Genomic DNA, 20,849 nt, shown 5'->3' with positions numbered 1-20,849 from the left:
GAGCTTCAACCTTCTGGCTCTCATTAAGTGCTGTGTTTTGAAAAATTGGTGGTTAGGGCCTACTAACGGTGTCTGCCCCTCCCTGGTGTTTGCCCTCAACTGAATAAAGCTGAGCTTCCACCTTCTGGCTTTCGGCCTATAGTATCAGATATTAAACTGCATTTGGCCTTCAACTTTGGTTACGGCCTACTAACGGTGTCTGCCCCTGCCTGGTGTTTGTCCTCAACTGAATAAAGCTGAGCTTCAACCTTCTGGCTCTCATTAAGTGCTGTGTTTTTAAAAATTGGTGGCTAGGGCCTACTAACGGTGTCTGCCCCTCCCTGGTGTTTGCCCTCAACTGAATAAAGCTGAGCTTCAGTCTTAGGCTTTTGGCCTAAAGTATCAGATATTAAACTGCATTTGGCCTATTAGTGTGTTTGGGCCCTTAAAACAGTGTCTGCTGCTCCTGGGTTTGCTACTCCACTGAACAAAGCAATGCCACCTGTTTAGTCCTGTTACCAATTTTGAACTGCATTTAGCCTACTTTATTCTTTGGCCCTATATCTGTTTCCTCCTCATCCTGCCCATTGCCCAGCCACTGCTAGATGAGTCTGCTGGTACATTGACCTAGACCACTACATTCCCCTTGCACTCTACACAGCCAGAATCTGACCCTGCTGAAAGTAAGGTTCCCCTTCCTGCATGTTATACCACCTTACACAGGGACAAAGAGGAAGGTGCAGATGAAAGTGCAGGTTCCTTCATCAGATGGGGGGGGCATACTCGTTGGCGACGTCACTGGCACAGGGCCCCTCAGAGTACGCAAAAATGTCGCTGCTGGTGGGAGGCGCCCCCGCCGTGCAAACACACCGCTGTACTTTGAGGGGCCCTGTGCCAGTGCCAATGCGAACAAGTGTGCCCCCCTGCTTGCTCAGGATCACAGCACTTGCAACGTTGAAATACTTACCTCTCCCTGCTCCACCGCCGTGACGTAGTCCACGATTCCTGGGCCCACTAAAACCTTGAACCAGCCCTACCCCCCACAAATTTGCCAAATGACCCCCAAGTTCCATTGAACAACTATTATTATAAAGTTAATTAAGATTGACAAGCTTCAGAAACAAGAATGGATGTTTTTGGCATTAAAATGGGCACTGTAGGTGTTTTCCTGGCCTCCACTCACTGCCGACTATGCTTCCCCATTGACTTGCATTGGGTTTCGTGTTTCGGTCGATCCCCGACTTTTAGCGATAATCGGCCGACTGCACTCGACTCGACTCTGGACAAAGTCGGGTTTCACAAAACCCGACTCGATCTTTAAAAAATGAAAGTCGCTCAACCCTACTAACCACACCCCTAACCCTAATCCCAACCATAACCCTAACCACACCCCTAACCATGACACACCCCTAACCTTAATTCCAACCGTAAATGTAATCCAAACCCTAACCTCAGCCCCAACCCTAGCCCCAACCCTAACCCTAGCCCTAACCCTAACCCTACCCCTAATCCTAGCGTTAAACCTAACCCTAGCCCTAACCCTAGCATTAAACCTAACTCTAGCCCTAACCCTAATGGGAAAATGGAAATAAATACATTTTTTTATTTTTTCCCTAACTAAGGGGGTGATGAAGGGGGGGTTGATTTACTTTTCTAGCGGGTTTTCTAGCGGATTTTTATGATTGGCAGCCGTCACACACTAAAAAACGCTTTTTATTGCAAAAAATATTTTTTGCGTTACCACATTTTGAGAGCTATAATTTTTCCATATTTTGGTCCACAGAGTCATGTGGGGTCTTGTTTTTTGCGGGACGAGTTGACGTTTTTATTGGTAACATTTTCGGGCACGTGACATTTTTTCATCGCTTTTTATTCCGATTTTTGTGAGGCAGAATGACCAAAAACCAGCTATTCATGTATTTCTTTTGGGGGGGGGGGGCGTTTATACCGTTCCGCGTTTAGTAAAATGGATAAAGCAGTTTTTTTCTTCGGGTCAGTACGATTACAGCGATACCTCATATCGTTTTTTATGTTTTGGCGCTTTTATACGATAAAAGCTATTTTATTGAAAAAATAATTATTTTTGCATCGCTTTATTCTGAGGACTTTTTTATTTTTTCGCTGATGATGCTGTATGGCAGCTCGTTTTTTGCGGGACAAGATGACGTTTTCAGCGGTACCATGTTTATATCCGTCTTTTTGATCGCGTGTTATTACACTTATTCTTCGGCGGTATGATAATAAAGCGTTGCTTTTTGCCTAGTTTTTTTTTTTACGGTGTTCACTGAAGTGGTTAACTAGTGGGACAGTTTTATAGGTCGGGTCGTTACAGACGCAGCGATACTAAATATGTGTACTTTTATTGCTTTTTTTAATTATTTAGATAAAGAAATGTATTTATGGGAACAATATTTTTTTTTTATTTAGGATTTTTTTTTTTTTACACTTCTGAATATATATATATATTTTTTTTACAGTATACCATTGCCCCTGGGGGGGGAGCATCATGTTATAGTGTAAGATCGCTGATCTGACACTTTGCAGAGCACTGTCAGATCAGCGATCTGACGTGCACTGCAGAGAGGCTTCCCGGCGCCTGCTTTGACCAGGTGCTGGTAAGCCACCTCCCTGCAGGACCCGGATGCAGCCCCGTGGCCATTTTGGATCCGGAGCCTGCAGGGAGGAGACGCTCGGTACAACGCGAGCACATCACGTTGCTCTGAGGGTCTCAGGGAAGCACGTAGGGAGCCCCCTCCCTGCGCGATGCTTCCCTATACCCCCAAAACACTGCGATCATGTTTGATCGCAGTGTTTCGGGGGTTAATGTGCCAGGAGCGGTCCGTGACGGCTCCTGCCACATAGTGCCGGATGTCAGCTGCGATAGTCAGCTGACACCCGGCCGCGATCAGTTGCGCTCCCCCCGTGAGCGCGGCCGATCGCTATGACGTACTATCCCGTCGGTGGCATATGGGCCCACCCCACCTCGATGGGATAGTACGTCAGATGTCAGAAAGGGGTTAAGACTGGTGTGTACAATGTCAGTTCTAATGAGCTGACCTATCTATATAATTGTAAATATCCCTTTGATATTTAGGTTTTTAATTGTTAAACTATTGAGAATGCTGCTGGGATCCTGAGTTCAAATCCCACCAAGGATGACATCTGCAAGGAGTTTGTATGTTCTCCCCGTGTTTGCGTGGGTTTCTTCCTGGTACTCCGGTTTCTTCCTACACTTCAAAGACATACTGATAGGGAATCTAGCTTGTGAGCCCCACTGAGGACAGCGATAATAATTTCTGTAAAACGTTGTGGAATTAATGGCGCCATATACGGTAAGTAAAATAAACTATGTATATACTGTATATTTATATATATGACGGAAAAAAAATAAAACTGGAGGCAGAACACCAAGAGTGTACAGATGTTGATTATTTATTTATAAGCCCCTTAGTGGCAACGTTTCGATTCCAATACCTAACCCTTTTTCAAACATTTTTAAACTGAAGTGTCACTACAATGGGCTAATAAATATTCAACTTTTGTACACTTTTTGGTGTGCTGCCTCCAGTTTTTCATTTTTATCTGGATGGTTTGATATTTAAAAGGGAGGATGTGTGTGCATCCTCATTTCTCAAAAGTGCTGCTCTATTTTTCCAAATATATACACTCACCGGCCACTTTATTAGGTACACCTGTCCAACTTCTTGTTAACACTTAATTTCTAATCAGCCAATCACATGGCGGCAACTCAGTGCATTTAGGCATGTAGACATGGTCAAGACAATCTCCTGCAGTTCAAACCGAGCATCAGTATGGGGAAGAAAGGTGATTTGAGTGCCTTTGAACGTGGCATGGTTGTTGGTGCCAGAAGGGCTGGTCTGAGTATTTCAGAAACTGCTGATCTACTGGGATTTTCACGCACAACCATCTCTAGGGTTTACAGAGAATGGTCCGAAAAAGAAAAAAAATCCAGTGAGCGGCAGTTCTGTGGGCGGAAATGCCTTGTTGATGCCAGAGGTCAGAGGAGAATGGGCAGACTGGTTCGAGCTGATAGAAAGGCAACAGTGACTCAAATCGCCACCCGTTACAACCAAGGTAGGCCTAAGAGCATCTCTGAACGCACAGTGCGTCGAACTTTGAGGCAGATGGGCTACAGCAGCAGAAGACCACACCGGGTACCACTCCTTTCAGCTAAGAACAGGAAACTGAGGCTACAATTTGCACAAGCTCATCGAAATTGGACAGTAGAAGATTGGAAAAACGTTGCTTGGTCTGATGAGTCTCGATTTCTGCTGCGACATTCGGATGGTAGGGTCAGAATTTGGCGTAAACAACATGAAAGCATGGATCCATCCTGCCTTGTATGGAGCATCTTTGGGATGTGCAGCCGACAAATCTGCGGCAACTGTGTGATGCCATCATGTCAATATGGACCAAAATCTCTGAGGAATGCTTCCAGCACCTTGTTGAATCTATGCCACGAAGAATTGAGGCAGTTCTGAAGGCAAAAGGGGGTCCAACCCGTTACTAGCATGGTGTACCTAATAAAGTGGCCGGTGAGTGTATATTTACACATAGATCTATTGTTGAATTATTTTTATTGAGCTTTTAAGCAATTTTAATGTAGCTGGGAGTAAGAAAAAAAGAATTGTAGTGGGAAAGAAGGCGAGGGAGTAAAAGGGAGGGGAATAAGATAAATAGGGAAAGGGGGATAAGCGACGAGGACATGTATGTATCTATCTAGGTATCCATCTATCCCATTTCAATCCCATATCTATCAATCTATCTATCCCATATCTATTTATCTATCCTCTATATCTATCTATCTATCTATCTATCTATCTATCTATCTATCTATGTCTATATCTATCTAACCCATATCTATCTATCCCATTATCTATCTATCTATCTATCTATCTATCTATCTATCTAGTGTGGCATTACAATAAAATAGCGGAGTATTGCAGGGAGAAGATGTGGAAAAGGACCTTTTCCACATCTTCTCCCTGCAATACTCCGCTATTTTATTGTAATGCCACACTAATTAAAGGATTCTTGCACGGACGGTGAGTGCTCCTCTTTCTTCTTTCTTTTGTATATTTATGGACATTGGTTTCTGAGAGAGCACCTCAGCCCGTAGTGGCGGTCACACGCTTCAGATTCTAAGGAGGGTGAATCAGGAAGATCTGGCTGTATGTGCGCCCATCTGGCTTTCTTAAAGTGGACTATCTATCTATCTATCTATCTATCCATCTATCTATCCCATATCTATCTCTCGTCCATCCATCTAATGTTATCTATCCATCTCTGTACCTATGCACATGGTGTGCTTGTGTTGATGATAGATGGCATTTCTGATGTGGTAACATTCTTACAGATGTTGTTGATACACTAGGCTGTGTGCACAAGTTGCAGAATAACTGCGAATCCGCAGCGTTTTTTTCCGTGCAGAAACGCTGCAGAACCGCATGTGATTTACAGTACAATGTAAAGCAATGGGAAAATAAAAATGCTGTGCTAATGGTGCGGAAAACTTTGCACAGAATCCGCAGCGGATTAAAAAAAGGACCATGTAAATTCTTTGTGTGTTTCTGCAGCGTTTCTGACCCATTCCATTGTAGGAAAACGCAGGGGTAAAAACGCATGAAATCCGCAGGAAAAATGCACAAAATCCGCATAAAAAACGCACAGATTTTGACCTGCGTTTTCTGTCAAGAGATGCAGAATCCGCACGGAAAGTTCCACAGGCAAATCCGCAACGTGTGCACATAGCCTTAGGTTATTATGAAGGCCGGTATATGTCCCATGACACAAGGCTTTACGCCTGTACTATACGTTTTCTGGAAAGTATTTGCCCCTGGCCGCTATAAACAGACACTTCCCATGCTGAATACAGAGGTTCCATCACTTTTTATGCGATTGTGCAATCATGACGTCCAGCAGTATGGCACCGCAGACTGCATGTGGCCAGTAATGGGCTCAGCAGGAGGGCAGCTCTCTCCGCACCATATGCCTCAGCACGTGTCCGGCATTTTCGGGTGTGCACATTCACACCCGGCCATGTGTACCTGCTCCCCTGGGCCTGGAGGGAGGGGACTGCAGCAGACAGGCGTCAGGACTCCGGATATAATGACAGGGGCCATGAGCTCTACTTGTCGGCAGAGCTGTAGGAGAAAGCGATGGACTCCCAGCAGTCAGCAGAGCAGAGAGTGTCAGCAGCAGCCAGCATCGAGCACACTGCGGACAGGTCTGTATAGTTTCTGTATACACTGTGTGGGACAGGTCTGCAGGGCCGTTTCTTCAACAGGGCGGGCAGGGCGGCCACACGGGGCGCCGTGGGGCCGGGGGGCGCAGGAGAGGCCTCGGGCCCCGGTGGTCCCCTGCCCGCTGCTGCTGCTGTTTAAGGGCTGTCAGGGGCGCGGATGCCGCGCTCAGTGCTGAGCGCGGGCGCGCCCTGCCCGAACTCAGCTGCAAATCTGACAGCTGAGCGGTCAGATCATCGCCTCGCGTCGCCGCGCCCCCCCCCCCGCACCGCACATAATGGTTGCGGCCACCTCGGCGCCGCCACTCACCCATACCTCCCAACCGTCCCGATTTCAGCGGGACAGTCCCGCTTTGGCACCGGGGTCCCGCTGTCCCGCTTCGGGCATTTAAAATCCCGAATTTGCGGCCGCCGGTGAAGCCCCGCCCACTTCCGGGACGTAGAGAGAGCCTGTTTTTTTTTTTTTTTATATAAAAGCTGCCTCCTGACCGCCCGCGCAACACCCCCCCCCCCTCCCGCCCCCTGTGCGGCGCTGCCACGCTGAAGGAGAGAGCCTGCAGCAATCAAGAAGAAAGGTCAGCGATTCACTACCTCTGGCTGTGTGTGCACGGAGCTCCGGCTTCTGCTCTTAGCTGCTATCCCGGCAGAGAAGGAGAGACGGGGGAGGTGCCGGGATAGTGCAGAGCTGTGAGCAGGAGACTGAAGACTTCAGCAGAGAGCTGCACATGGACATCAGCCGCCCCTGCATCACAGAGGAGATTGTGTGTGTGTGAATTGATGTGTGTGATGGCTGCGTGTGTGTGTGTGTGATGGCTGGGTGTGTGTGTGTGATGGCTGTGTGTGTGTGATGGCTGCGTGTGTGTGTGTGTGATGGCTGCGTGTGTGTGATGGCTGCGTGTGTGTGTGTGATGGCTGTGTGTGTGTGATGGCTGCGTGTGTGTGTGTGTGATGGCTGCGTGTGTGTGTGTGTGATGGCTGCGTGTGTGTGTGTGATGGCTGCGTGTGTGTGTGATGGCTGCGTGTGTGTGTGTGATGGCTGCGTGTGTGTGTGTGATGGCTGCGTGTGTGTGTGATGGCTGCATGTGTGATGGCTGCGCGTGTGTGTGTGTGTGTGATGGCTGCGTGTGTGTGTGTGATGGCTGTGTGTGTGATGGCTGCGTGTGTGTGTGATGGCTGCGTGTGTGTGTGTGATGGCTGCGTGTGTGTGATGGCTGCGTGTGTGTGATGGCTGCGTGTGTGTGATGGCTGCGTGTGTGTGATGGCTGCGTGTGTGTGTGATGGCTGTGTGTGTGTGATGGCTGCGTGTGTGTGATGGCTGCGTGTGTGTGATGGCTGTGTGTGTGTGATGGCTGTGTGTGTGTGATGGCTGTGTGTGTGTGATGGCTGTGTGTGTGTGATGGCTGCGTGTGTGTGATGGCTGCGTGTGTGTGTGATGGCTGCGTGTGTGTGTGTGTGTGATGGCTGCGTGTGTGATGTCTGCGTGTGTGTGTGATGGCTGCATGTGTGTGTGATGGCTGCGTGTGTGTGTGTGTGTGATGGCTGCGTGTGTGTGTGTGATGGCTGCGTGTGTGTGTGTGTGATGGCTGCGTGTGTGTGTGTGTGATGGCTGCGTGTGTGTGTGATGGCTGCGTGTGTGATGCATTTGTGTCAAAGCTGCATGTGTTTGTGAGCTGCGTGCGTGTGAGCTGCGTGCCTGTGTGTGAGCTGCGTGCCTGTATGTCATTATACAGTATGGAGCATCATGTGTGGTCATTATACAATATGGAGCATCATGTGCGGTCATTATACAGTATGGAGCATCATGTGCGGTCATTATACAGTATGGAGCATTATGTGTGGCCATTATACAGTATGGAGCATCATGTGCGGTCATTATACAGTATGGAGCATCATGTGCGGTCATTATACAATATGGAGCATCATGTGCGGTCATTGTACAGTATGGAGCATCATGTGCGGTCATTATACAGTATGGAGCATCATGTGCGGTCATTATACAGTATGGAGCATCATGTGTGGCCATTATACAGTATGGAGCATCATGTGCGGCCATTATACAGTATGGAGCATCATGTGTGGCCATTATACAGTATGGAGCATCATGTGCGGCCATTATACAGTATGGAGCATCATGTGCGGTCATTATACAGTCTGGAGCATCATGTGCGGTCATTATACAGTCTGGAGCATCATGTGCGGTCATTATACAGTCTGGAGCATCATGTGCGGTCATTATACAGTCTGGAGCATCATGTGCGGTCATTATACAGTCTGGAGCATCATGTGCGGTCATTATACAGTCTGGAGCATCATGTGCGGTCATTATACAGTATGGAGCATCATTTGCGGTCATACAGTATGGAGCATCATGTGCGGTCATTATACAGTATGGAGCATCATGTGCGGTCATTATACAGTATGGAGCATCATGTGGGGTCATTATACAGTATGGAGCATCATGTGCGGTCATTATACAGTCTGGAGCATCATGTGCGGTCATTATACAGTATGGAGCATCATTTGCGGTCATACAGTATGGAGCATCATGTGCGGTCATTATACAGTATGGAGCATCATGTGCGGTCATTATACAGTATGGAGCATCATGTGGGGTCATTATACAGTATGGAGCATCATGTGCGGTCATTATACAGTCTGGAGCATCATGTGCGGTCATTATACAGTATGGAGCATCATTTGCGGTCATACAGTATGGAGCATCATGTGTGTTCATTATACAGTATGGAGCATCATGTGCGGCCATTATACAGTATGGAGCATCATGTGGGGTCATTATACAGTATGGAGCATCATGTGCGGTCATTATACAGTATGGAGCATCATGTGCGGTCATACAGTATGGAGCATCATGTGTGTTCATTATACAGTATGGAGCATCATGTGTGGCCATTATACAGTATGGAGCGTCATGTGTGTTCATTATACAGTATGGAGCATCATGTGTGGCCATTATACAGTATGGGGCACTGTGTGGCCATATTTTTTTGTTTATAATTATTGTATATGAAACAGTGTGATCGGCAGTGCTAAATGGGTGTGGTTGGGATGTGGATATGGGTGTGACTAATTATGAATGGGTGTGGTCAGAGGCGTGGCCTAAAATTTGCCGCGGCGCGCAAAGCGCGCCGCAAACTTTGTCCCTCTTTCCCATCTTCAAAAGTTGGGAGGTATGACTCACCTCCGCTCCGCGCTGGATGAACAGCGAGAATGAACAGCCAGGATGAGGCAGCTCGGCCACTCCCACACTGATAGCAGGGGCGCCGCGCTCTCGGCTGAGCACGGGCGCTCCCTGAGACAGTGATCAAAGAGCTAAGCACACACACTATCACTGTCAGACTAGGCTGCCTGGCTGTTGCCAATTTCAATGCTGGACAGGACAGGCTGCAGTCTAGTCTGACAGTGGTAGCAGTATAGCAAAAATGCCCACCCCCTGCCTATGGATTAGTCCTTCCCTTCCCAGCAGCCCCATTTAGCAGTCTGAGCGCGCTCAGACTCAGAGGGCAGAGGGCACTGACACACTGAACAGGTGAGGGGGTCTGAGGGATGGGATGGGTTGGGCTAGCCTTTTTTTTTGGATGGGGACCCCCACACCTGCCCCCCCCCCAACCACCCTTGGGGCATGCTGATTTGGCATGCCCCACAGCATGAAACCCGGGAGGGGGCCCAGCTGACTTACCTCATCTTTGGCAGTCTGGTGGCATCCTCACCCAGGCGAGAAGTGTTGGAAAGAGTTATGGCAGTAACTGTATACCTGGCAACCAATAATTTAGCTTTTCGAGGATCGTCAAATACATTGTTTACACCAAATAATGGACATTTCCTTGGGCTTATAGAGCTTCTTGGAAAATTTGAACCAGTAATGAGAGATCATTTAAAACGAATTACTTCCCAGGAAATCCATACACATTACTGTGGAAATTTAATTCAAAATGAAATTATCTGCTTGATGGCCTCTCAGGTGAAGAAATGTATTCTAGAAAAAGCCAAAAGATCTAAGTATTTTTCAATAATGTTGGACTGCACACAAGATGCAGGTCACACTGAACAGTTGTCATACACCTTAAGATTTGTTGATATAGATGATGATCACGTAGCAATAAAGGAACATTTTATTGGCTATCGTCCTGCTACTGATACATCTGGGGAAAGTCTCGCCAATCTCCTTTTAGAAGAGATTAGTAAATGTGACCTGGAATTAGAAAATGAACTGGCAGAAAAGCTGAATTATTCGGAAGCTATTAATGCTTTTGCAGCGGCTAAATCTAGAAGAGTCAGTTTCTCATAAATCTGCAACCTACAATTTTTAGGATCTGTTTCCAAAATAATTAATAGATATTATTTACCTACAACTTTGTTCTCACCGTTAATAATTAGCATACTTGTCCCTTTTCCCCAAGTTCTATATAAGTTAAAGGCAAATTATAATTTATTAAAAAAAGGGAAGATACAAGCCTGCTCTCTATTTATTACTCAAGCCCACAAAAATAATGTTTATTATTTTCGGTGCCGGGGGGGGGGGGGGGGGGGGGGGGAGAAATTTCCTACTCTCGCCCTGTGTCATTTTTGGGCTAGAAACTGCCCTGCAGGTCTGTACACGGTGTGTGGGACAGTTCTGTACACGGTGTGTGGGACAGGTCTGTATAGTTTCTGTATACACTGTGTGGGATAGGTCTGTACGCGGTGTGTGGGACGTTCTGTACTCGGTCTGTGGGACAGGTCTGTACGCGGTGTGTGGGACAGGTCTGTACGCGGTGTGTGGGACGTTCTGTACTCGGTCTGTGGGACAGGTCTGTACGCGGTGTGTGGGACAGGTCTGTACGCGGTGTGTGGGACGTTCTGTACTCGGTCTGTGGGACAGGTCTGTACGCGGTGTGTGGGACAGGTCTGTACGCGGTGTGTGGGACAGGTCTGTACGCGGTGTGTGGGACAGGTCTGTACGCGGTGTGTGGGACGTTCTGTACTCGGTCTGTGGGACAGGTCTGTACGCGGTGTGTGGGACAGGTCTGTACGCGGTGTGTGGGACGTTCTGTACTCGGTCTGTGGGACAGGTCTGTACGCGGTGTGTGGGACAGGTCTGTACGCGGTGTGTGGGACGTTCTGTACTCGGTCTGTGGGACAGGTCTGTACGCGGTGTGTGGGACAGGTCTGTACGCGGTGTGTGGGACAGGTCTGTACGCGGTGTGTGGGACAGGTCTGTACGCGGTGTGTGGGACGTTCTGTACTCGGTCTGTGGGACAGGTCTGTACGCGGTGTGTGGGACAGGTCTGTACGCGGTGTGTGGGACGTTCTGTACTCGGTCTGTGGGACAGGTCTGTACGCGGTGTGTGGGACAGGTCTGTACGCGGTGTGTGGGACGTTCTGTACTCGGTCTGTGGGACAGGTCTGTACGCGGTGTGTGGGACAGGTCTGTACGCGGTGTGTGGGACGTTCTGTACTCGGTCTGTGGGACAGGTCTGTACGCGGTGTGTGGGACAGGTCTGTACGCGGTGTGTGGGACGTTCTGTACTCGGTCTGTGGGACAGGTCTGTACGCGGTGTGTGGGACAGGTCTGTACTCGGTCTGTGGGACAGGTCTGTACGCGGTGTGTGGGACGTTCTGTGGGACAGGTCTGTACGCGGTGTGTGGGACAGGTCTGTACGCGGTGTGTGGGACAGGTCTGTACGCGGTGTGTGGGACAGGTCTGTACGCGGTGTGTGGGACAGGTCTGTACGCGGTGTGTGGGACAGGTCTGTACGCGGTGTGTGGGACAGGTCTGTACGCGGTGTGTGGGACGTTCTGTACTCGGTGTGTGGGACAGGTCTGTACACGGTGTGTGGGACAGGTCTGTACGCGGTGTGTGGGACGTTGTGTGGGACAGGTCTGTACGCGGTGTGTGGGACGTTCTGTACTCGGTCTGTGGGACAGGTCTGTACGCGGTGTGTGGGACGTTCTGTACTCGGTCTGTGGGACAGGTCTGTACGCGGTGTGTGGGACAGGTCTGTACACGGTGTGTGGGACGTTCTGTACTCGGTGTGTGGGACAGGTCTGTACGCGGTGTGTGGGACAGGTCTGTACGCGGTGTGTGGGACGTTCTGTGGGACAGGTCTGTACTCGGTCTGTGGGACAGGTCTGTACGCGGTGTGTGGGACAGGTCTGTACGCGGTGTGTGGGACAGGTCTGTACGCGGTGTGTGGGACAGGTCTGTACGCGGTGTGTGGGACGTTCTGTGGGACAGGTCTGTACGCGGTGTGTGGGACAGGTCTGTACGCGGTGTGTGGGACAGTTCTGTACGCGGTGTGTGGGACAGTTCTGTACGCGGTGTGTGGGACAGGTCTGTACGCGGTGTGTGGGACAGGTCTGTACGCGGTGTGTGGGACAGGTCTGTACGCGGTGTGTGGGACAGGTCTGTACGCGGTGTGTGGGACAGGTCTGTACGCGGTGTGTGGGACAGGTCTGTACGCGGTGTGTGGGACAGGTCTGTACGCGGTGTGTGGGACAGGTCTGTACGCGGTGTGTGGGACGTTGTGTGGGACAGGTCTGTACGCGGTGTGTGGGACGTTCTGTACTCGGTCTGTGGGACAGGTCTGTACGCGGTGTGTGGGACAGGTCTGTACACGGTGTGTGGGACGTTCTGTACTCGGTCTGTGGGACAGGTCTGTACGCGGTGTGTGGGACGTTCTGTGGGACAGGTCTGTACTCGGTCTGTGGGACAGGTCTGTACGCGGTGTGTGGGACAGGTCTGTACGCGGTGTGTGGGACAGGTCTGTACGCGGTGTGTGGGACAGGTCTGTACACGGTGTGTGGGACAGTTCTGTACGCGGTGTGTGGGACAGTTCTGTACGCGGTGTGTGGGACAGGTCTGTACGCGGTGTGTGGGACGTTCTGTGGGACAGGTCTGTACGCGGTGTGTGGGACAGGTCTGTACTCGGTCTGTGGGACAGGTCTGTACGCGGTGTGTGGGACGTTCTGTGGGACAGGTCTGTACGCGGTGTGTGGGACAGGTCTGTACACGGTGTGTGGGACAGGTCTGTACGCGGTGTGTGGGACAGGTCTGTACGCGGTGTGTGGGACAGGTCTGTACACGGTGTGTGGGACAGTTCTGTACTCGGTCTGTGGGACAGGTCTGTACGCGGTGTGTGGGACAGGTCTGTACGCGGTGTGTGGGACAGGTCTGTACGCGGTGTGTGGGACAGGTCTGTACGCGGTGTGTGGGACGTTCTGTACTCGGTCTGTGGGACAGGTCTGTACGCGGTGTGTGGGACAGGTCTGTACACGGTGTGTGGGACGTTCTGTACTCGGTCTGTGGGACAGGTCTGTACGCGGTGTGTGGGACGTTCTGTGGGACAGGTCTGTACTCGGTCTGTGGGACAGGTCTGTACGCGGTGTGTGGGACAGGTCTGTACGCGGTGTGTGGGACAGGTCTGTACACGGTGTGTGGGACAGGTCTGTACGCGGTGTGTGGGACAGTTCTGTACGCGGTGTGTGGGACAGGTCTGTACGCGGTGTGTGGGACAGGTCTGTACGCGGTGTGTGGGACAGGTCTGTACGCGGTGTGTGGGACAGGTCTGTACGCGGTGTGTGGGACAGGTCTGTACGCGGTGTGTGGGACAGGTCTGTACGCGGTGTGTGGGACAGGTCTGTACGCGGTGTGTGGGACAGGTCTGTACGCGGTGTGTGGGACAGGTCTGTACGCGGTGTGTGGGACAGGTCTGTACGCGGTGTGTGGGACAGGTCTGTATAGTTTCTGTATACACTGTGTGGGACAGGTCTGTACGCGGTGTGTGGGACGTTCTGTACTCGGTCTGTTGGACAGGTCTGTACGCAGTGTGTGGGACAGGTCTGTACGCAGTGTGTGGGACAGGTCTGTACGCGGTGTGTGGGACGTTCTGTGGGACAGGTCTGTACACGGTGTGTGGGACAGGTCTGTACACGGTGTGTGGGACAGGTCTGTACACGGTGTGTGGGACAGGTCTGTACGCGGTGTGTGGGACAGTTCTGTACTCGGTGTGTGGGACAGGTCTGTACGCGGTGTGTGGGACAGGTCTGTACACGGTGTGTGGGACAGGTCTGTACGCGGTGTGTGGGACAGTTCTGTACTCGGTCTGTGGGACAGGTCTGTACGCGGTGTGTGGGACAGGTCTGTACGCGGTGTGTGGGACAGGTCTGTACGCGGTGTGTGGGACAGGTCTGTACGCGGTGTGTGGGACGTTCTGTACTCGGTCTGTGGGACAGGTCTGTACGCGGTGTGTGGGACAGGTCTGTACGCGGTGTGTGGGACGTTCTGTACTCGGTCTGTGGGACAGGTCTGTACGCGGTGTGTGGGACAGGTCTGTACGCGGTGTGTGGGACGTTCTGTACTCGGTCTGTGGGACAGGTCTGTACGCGGTGTGTGGGACAGGTCTGTACGCGGTGTGTGGGACAGGTCTGTACGCGGTGTGTGGGACAGGTCTGTACGCGGTGTGTGGGACGTTCTGTACTCGGTCTGTGGGACAGGTCTGTACGCGGTGTGTGGGACAGGTCTGTACGCGGTGTGTGGGACGTTCTGTACTCGGTCTGTGGGACAGGTCTGTACGCGGTGTGTGGGACAGGTCTGTACGCGGTGTGTGGGACGTTCTGTACTCGGTGTGTGGGACAGGTCTGTACGCGGTGTGTGGGACAGGTCTGTACGCGGTGTGTGGGACGTTCTGTACTCGGTCTGTGGGACAGGTCTGTACGCGGTGTGTGGGACAGGTCTGTACGCGGTGTGTGGGACAGGTCTGTACGCGGTGTGTGGGACAGGTCTGTACGCGGTGTGTGGGACGTTCTGTACTCGGTCTGTGGGACAGGTCTGTACGCGGTGTGTGGGACAGGTCTGTACGCGGTGTGTGGGACGTTCTGTACTCGGTCTGTGGGACAGGTCTGTACGCGGTGTGTGGGACAGGTCTGTACGCGGTGTGTGGGACGTTCTGTACTCGGTCTGTGGGACAGGTCTGTACGCGGTGTGTGGGACAGGTCTGTACGCGGTGTGTGGGACAGGTCTGTACGCGGTGTGTGGGACAGGTCTGTACGCGGTGTGTGGGACGTTCTGTACTCGGTCTGTGGGACAGGTCTGTACGCGGTGTGTGGGACAGGTCTGTACGCGGTGTGTGGGACGTTCTGTACTCGGTCTGTGGGACAGGTCTGTACGCGGTGTGTGGGACAGGTCTGTACGCGGTGTGTGGGACGTTCTGTACTCGGTCTGTGGGACAGGTCTGTACGCGGTGTGTGGGACAGGTCTGTACGCGGTGTGTGGGACGTTCTGTACTCGGTCTGTGGGACAGGTCTGTACGCGGTGTGTGGGACAGGTCTGTACGCGGTGTGTGGGACGTTCTGTACTCGGTCTGTGGGACAGGTCTGTACGCGGTGTGTGGGACAGGTCTGTACTCGGTCTGTGGGACAGGTCTGTACGCGGTGTGTGGGACGTTCTGTGGGACAGGTCTGTACGCGGTGTGTGGGACAGGTCTGTACGCGGTGTGTGGGACAGGTCTGTACGCGGTGTGTGGGACAGGTCTGTACGCGGTGTGTGGGACAGGTCTGTACGCGGTGTGTGGGACAGGTCTGTACGCGGTGTGTGGGACAGGTCTGTACGCGGTGTGTGGGACGTTCTGTACTCGGTGTGTGGGACAGGTCTGTACACGGTGTGTGGGACAGGTCTGTACGCGGTGTGTGGGACGTTGTGTGGGACAGGTCTGTACGCGGTGTGTGGGACGTTCTGTACTCGGTCTGTGGGACAGGTCTGTACGCGGTGTGTGGGACGTTCTGTACTCGGTCTGTGGGACAGGTCTGTACGCGGTGTGTGGGACAGGTCTGTACACGGTGTGTGGGACGTTCTGTACTCGGTGTGTGGGACAGGTCTGTACGCGGTGTGTGGGACAGGTCTGTACGCGGTGTGTGGGACGTTCTGTGGGACAGGTCTGTACTCGGTCTGTGGGACAGGTCTGTACGCGGTGTGTGGGACAGGTCTGTACGCGGTGTGTGGGACAGGTCTGTACGCGGTGTGTGGGACAGGTCTGTACGCGGTGTGTGGGACGTTCTGTGGGACAGGTCTGTACGCGGTGTGTGGGACAGGTCTGTACGCGGTGTGTGGGACAGTTCTGTACGCGGTCTGTGGGACAGGTCTGTACGCGGTGTGTGGGACAGGTCTGTACGCGGTGTGTGGGACAGGTCTGTACGCGGTGTGTGGGACAGGTCTGTACGCGGTGTGTGGGACAGGTCTGTACGCGGTGTGTGGGACAGGTCTGTACGCGGTGTGTGGGACAGGTCTGTACGCGGTGTGTGGGACAGGTCTGTACGCGGTGTGTGGGACGTTGTGTGGGACAGGTCTGTACGCGGTGTGTGGGACGTTCTGTACTCGGTCTGTGGGACAGGTCTGTACGCGGTGTGTGGGACAGGTCTGTACACGGTGTGTGGGACGTTCTGTACTCGGTCTGTGGGACAGGTCTGTACGCGGTGTGTGGGACGTTCTGTGGGACAGGTCTGTACTCGGTCTGTGGGACAGGTCTGTACGCGGTGTGTGGGACAGGTCTGTACGCGGTGTGTGGGACAGGTCTGTACGCGGTGTGTGGGACAGGTCTGTACACGGTGTGTGGGACAGTTCTGTACGCGGTGTGTGGGACAGTTCTGTACGCGGTGTGTGGGACAGGTCTGTACGCGGTGTGTGGGACGTTCTGTGGGACAGGTCTGTACGCGGTGTGTGGGACAGGTCTGTACTCGGTCTGTGGGACAGGTCTGTACGCGGTGTGTGGGACGTTCTGTGGGACAGGTCTGTACGCGGTGTGTGGGACAGGTCTGTACACGGTGTGTGGGACAGGTCTGTACGCGGTGTGTGGGACAGGTCTGTACGCGGTGTGTGGGACAGGTCTGTACACGGTGTGTGGGACAGTTCTGTACTCGGTCTGTGGGACAGGTCTGTACGCGGTGTGTGGGACAGGTCTGTACGCGGTGTGTGGGACAGGTCTGTACGCGGTGTGTGGGACAGGTCTGTACGCGGTGTGTGGGACGTTCTGTACTCGGTCTGTGGGACAGGTCTGTACGCGGTGTGTGGGACAGGTCTGTACACGGTGTGTGGGACGTTCTGTACTCGGTCTGTGGGACAGGTCTGTACGCGGTGTGTGGGACGTTCTGTGGGACAGGTCTGTACTCGGTCTGTGGGACAGGTCTGTACGCGGTGTGTGGGACAGGTCTGTACGCGGTGTGTGGGACAGGTCTGTACACGGTGTGTGGGACAGGTCTGTACGCGGTGTGTGGGACAGTTCTGTACGCGGTGTGTGGGACAGGTCTGTACGCGGTGTGTGGGACAGGTCTGTACGCGGTGTGTGGGACAGGTCTGTACGCGGTGTGTGGGACAGGTCTGTACGCGGTGTGTGGGACAGGTCTGTACGCGGTGTGTGGGACAGGTCTGTACGCGGTGTGTGGGACAGGTCTGTACGCGGTGTGTGGGACAGGTCTGTACGCGGTGTGTGGGACAGGTCTGTACGCGGTGTGTGGGACAGGTCTGTACGCGGTGTGTGGGACAGGTCTGTATAGTTTCTGTATACACTGTGTGGGACAGGTCTGTACGCGGTGTGTGGGACGTTCTGTACTCGGTCTGTTGGACAGGTCTGTACGCAGTGTGTGGGACAGGTCTGTACGCAGTGTGTGGGACAGGTCTGTACGCGGTGTGTGGGACGTTCTGTGGGACAGGTCTGTACACGGTGTGTGGGACAGGTCTGTACACGGTGTGTGGGACAGGTCTGTACACGGTGTGTGGGACAGGTCTGTACGCGGTGTGTGGGACAGTTCTGTACTCGGTGTGTGGGACAGGTCTGTACGCGGTGTGTGGGACAGGTCTGTACACGGTGTGTGGGACAGGTCTGTACGCGGTGTGTGGGACAGTTCTGTACTCGGTCTGTGGGACAGGTCTGTACGCGGTGTGTGGGACAGGTCTGTACGCGGTGTGTGGGACAGGTCTGTACGCGGTGTGTGGGACAGGTCTGTACGCGGTGTGTGGGACGTTCTGTACTCGGTCTGTGGGACAGGTCTGTACGCGGTGTGTGGGACAGGTCTGTACGCGGTGTGTGGGACGTTCTGTACTCGGTCTGTGGGACAGGTCTGTACGCGGTGTGTGGGACAGGTCTGTACGCGGTGTGTGGGACGTTCTGTACTCGGTCTGTGGGACAGGTCTGTACGCGGTGTGTGGGACAGGTCTGTACGCGGTGTGTGGGACAGGTCTGTACGCGGTGTGTGGGACAGGTCTGTACGCGGTGTGTGGGACGTTCTGTACTCGGTCTGTGGGACAGGTCTGTACGCGGTGTGTGGGACAGGTCTGTACGCGGTGTGTGGGACGTTCTGTACTCGGTCTGTGGGACAGGTCTGTACGCGGTGTGTGGGACAGGTCTGTACGCGGTGTGTGGGACGTTCTGTACTCGGTCTGTGGGACAGGTCTGTACGCGGTGTGTGGGACAGGTCTGTACGCGGTGTGTGGGACGTTCTGTACTCGGTCTGTGGGACAGGTCTGTACGCGGTGTGTGGGACAGGTCTGTACGCGGTGTGTGGGACGTTCTGTACTCGGTCTGTGGGACAGGTCTGTACGCGGTGTGTGGGACAGGTCTGTACTCGGTCTGTGGGACAGGTCTGTACGCGGTGTGTGGGACGTTCTGTGGGACAGGTCTGTACGCGGTGTGTGGGACAGGTCTGTACGCGGTGTGTGGGACAGGTCTGTACGCGGTGTGTGGGACAGGTCTGTACGCGGTGTGTGGGACAGGTCTGTACGCGGTGTGTGGGACAGGTCTGTACGCGGTGTGTGGGACAGGTCTGTACGCGGTGTGTGGGACGTTCTGTACTCGGTGTGTGGGACAGGTCTGTACACGGTGTGTGGGACAGGTCTGTACGCGGTGTGTGGGACGTTGTGTGGGACAGGTCTGTACGCGGTGTGTGGGACGTTCTGTACTCGGTCTGTGGGACAGGTCTGTACGCGGTGTGTGGGACGTTCTGTACTCGGTCTGTGGGACAGGTCTGTACGCGGTGTGTGGGACAGGTCTGTACACGGTGTGTGGGACGTTCTGTACTCGGTCTGTGGGACAGGTCTGTACGCGGTGTGTGGGACAGGTCTGTACGCGGTGTGTGGGACGTTCTGTGGGACAGGTCTGTACTCGGTCTGTGGGACAGGTCTGTACGCGGTGTGTGGGACAGGTCTGTACGCGGTGTGTGGGACAGGTCTGTACGCGGTGTGTGGGACAGGTCTGTACGCGGTGTGTGGGACGTTCTGTGGGACAGGTCTGTACGCGGTGTGTGGGACAGGTCTGTACGCGGTGTGTGGGACAGTTCTGTACGCGGTCTGTGGGACAGGTCTGTACGCGGTGTGTGGGACAGGTCTGTACGCGGTGTGTGGGACAGGTCTGTACGCGGTGTGTGGGACAGGTCTGTACGCGGTGTGTGGGACAGGTCTGTACGCGGTGTGTGGGACAGGTCTGTACGCGGTGTGTGGGACAGGTCTGTACGCGGTGTGTGGGACAGGTCTGTACGCGGTGTGTGGGACGTTGTGTGGGACAGGTCTGTACGCGGTGTGTGGGACGTTCTGTACTCGGTCTGTGGGACAGGTCTGTACGCGGTGTGTGGGACAGGTCTGTACACGGTGTGTGGGACGTTCTGTACTCGGTCTGTGGGACAGGTCTGTACGCGGTGTGTGGGACGTTCTGTGGGACAGGTCTGTACTCGGTCTGTGGGACAGGTCTGTACGCGGTGTGTGGGACAGGTCTGTACGCGGTGTGTGGGACAGGTCTGTACGCGGTGTGTGGGACAGGTCTGTACACGGTGTGTGGGACAGTTCTGTACGCGGTGTGTGGGACAGTTCTGTACGCGGTGTGTGGGACAGGTCTGTACGCGGTGTGTGGGACGTTCTGTGGGACAGGTCTGTACGCGGTGTGTGGGACAGGTCTGTACTCGGTCTGTGGGACAGGTCTGTACGCGGTGTGTGGGACGTTCTGTGGGACAGGTCTGTACGCGGTGTGTGGGACAGGTCTGTACACGGTGTGTGGGACAGGTCTGTACGCGGTGTGTGGGACAGGTCTGTACGCGGTGTGTGGGACAGGTCTGTACACGGTGTGTGGGACAGTTCTGTACTCGGTCTGTGGGACAGGTCTGTACGCGGTGTGTGGGACAGGTCTGTACGCGGTGTGTGGGACAGGTCTGTACGCGGTGTGTGGGACAGGTCTGTACGCGGTGTGTGGGACGTTCTGTACTCGGTCTGTGGGACAGGTCTGTACGCGGTGTGTGGGACAGGTCTGTACACGGTGTGTGGGACGTTCTGTACTCGGTCTGTGGGACAGGTCTGTACGCGGTGTGTGGGACGTTCTGTGGGACAGGTCTGTACTCGGTCTGTGGGACAGGTCTGTACGCGGTGTGTGGGACAGGTCTGTACGCGGTGTGTGGGACAGGTCTGTACACGGTGTGTGGGACAGGTCTGTACGCGGTGTGTGGGACAGTTCTGTACGCGGTGTGTGGGACAGGTCTGTACGCGGTGTGTGGGACAGGTCTGTACGCGGTGTGTGGGACAGGTCTGTACGCGGTGTGTGGGACAGGTCTGTACGCGGTGTGTGGGACAGGTCTGTAC

The 20,849-nt window shown here is 53.6% G+C and overlaps 1 protein-coding gene across 1 annotated transcript in view; it reads left to right on the top strand.

Annotated features, from left to right (window-relative positions):
• Positions 1-5,858: 5,858 nt before the first annotated feature.
• The window catches only part of RIPPLY2 (ripply transcriptional repressor 2), a 32,003-nt gene continuing 17,012 nt past the window's right edge, over positions 5,859-20,849 (top strand). Inside the window, exon 1 of the mRNA XM_077292879.1 lies at positions 5,859-6,226. Coding sequence (XP_077148994.1) covers positions 6,159-6,226 — 68 coding nt within the window. The 5' untranslated portion in view covers positions 5,859-6,158. The remainder of the gene's footprint in view (positions 6,227-20,849) is intronic.

Source organism: Ranitomeya variabilis, chromosome 2 (assembly GCF_051348905.1).
Source record: "Ranitomeya variabilis isolate aRanVar5 chromosome 2, aRanVar5.hap1, whole genome shotgun sequence".
NCBI classification, from domain to species: Eukaryota; Metazoa; Chordata; class Amphibia; order Anura; family Dendrobatidae; genus Ranitomeya; species Ranitomeya variabilis.
The sequence above is the reverse complement of the archived record's forward strand: the minus strand, read 5'-3'. Positions and strand labels throughout refer to the sequence as shown.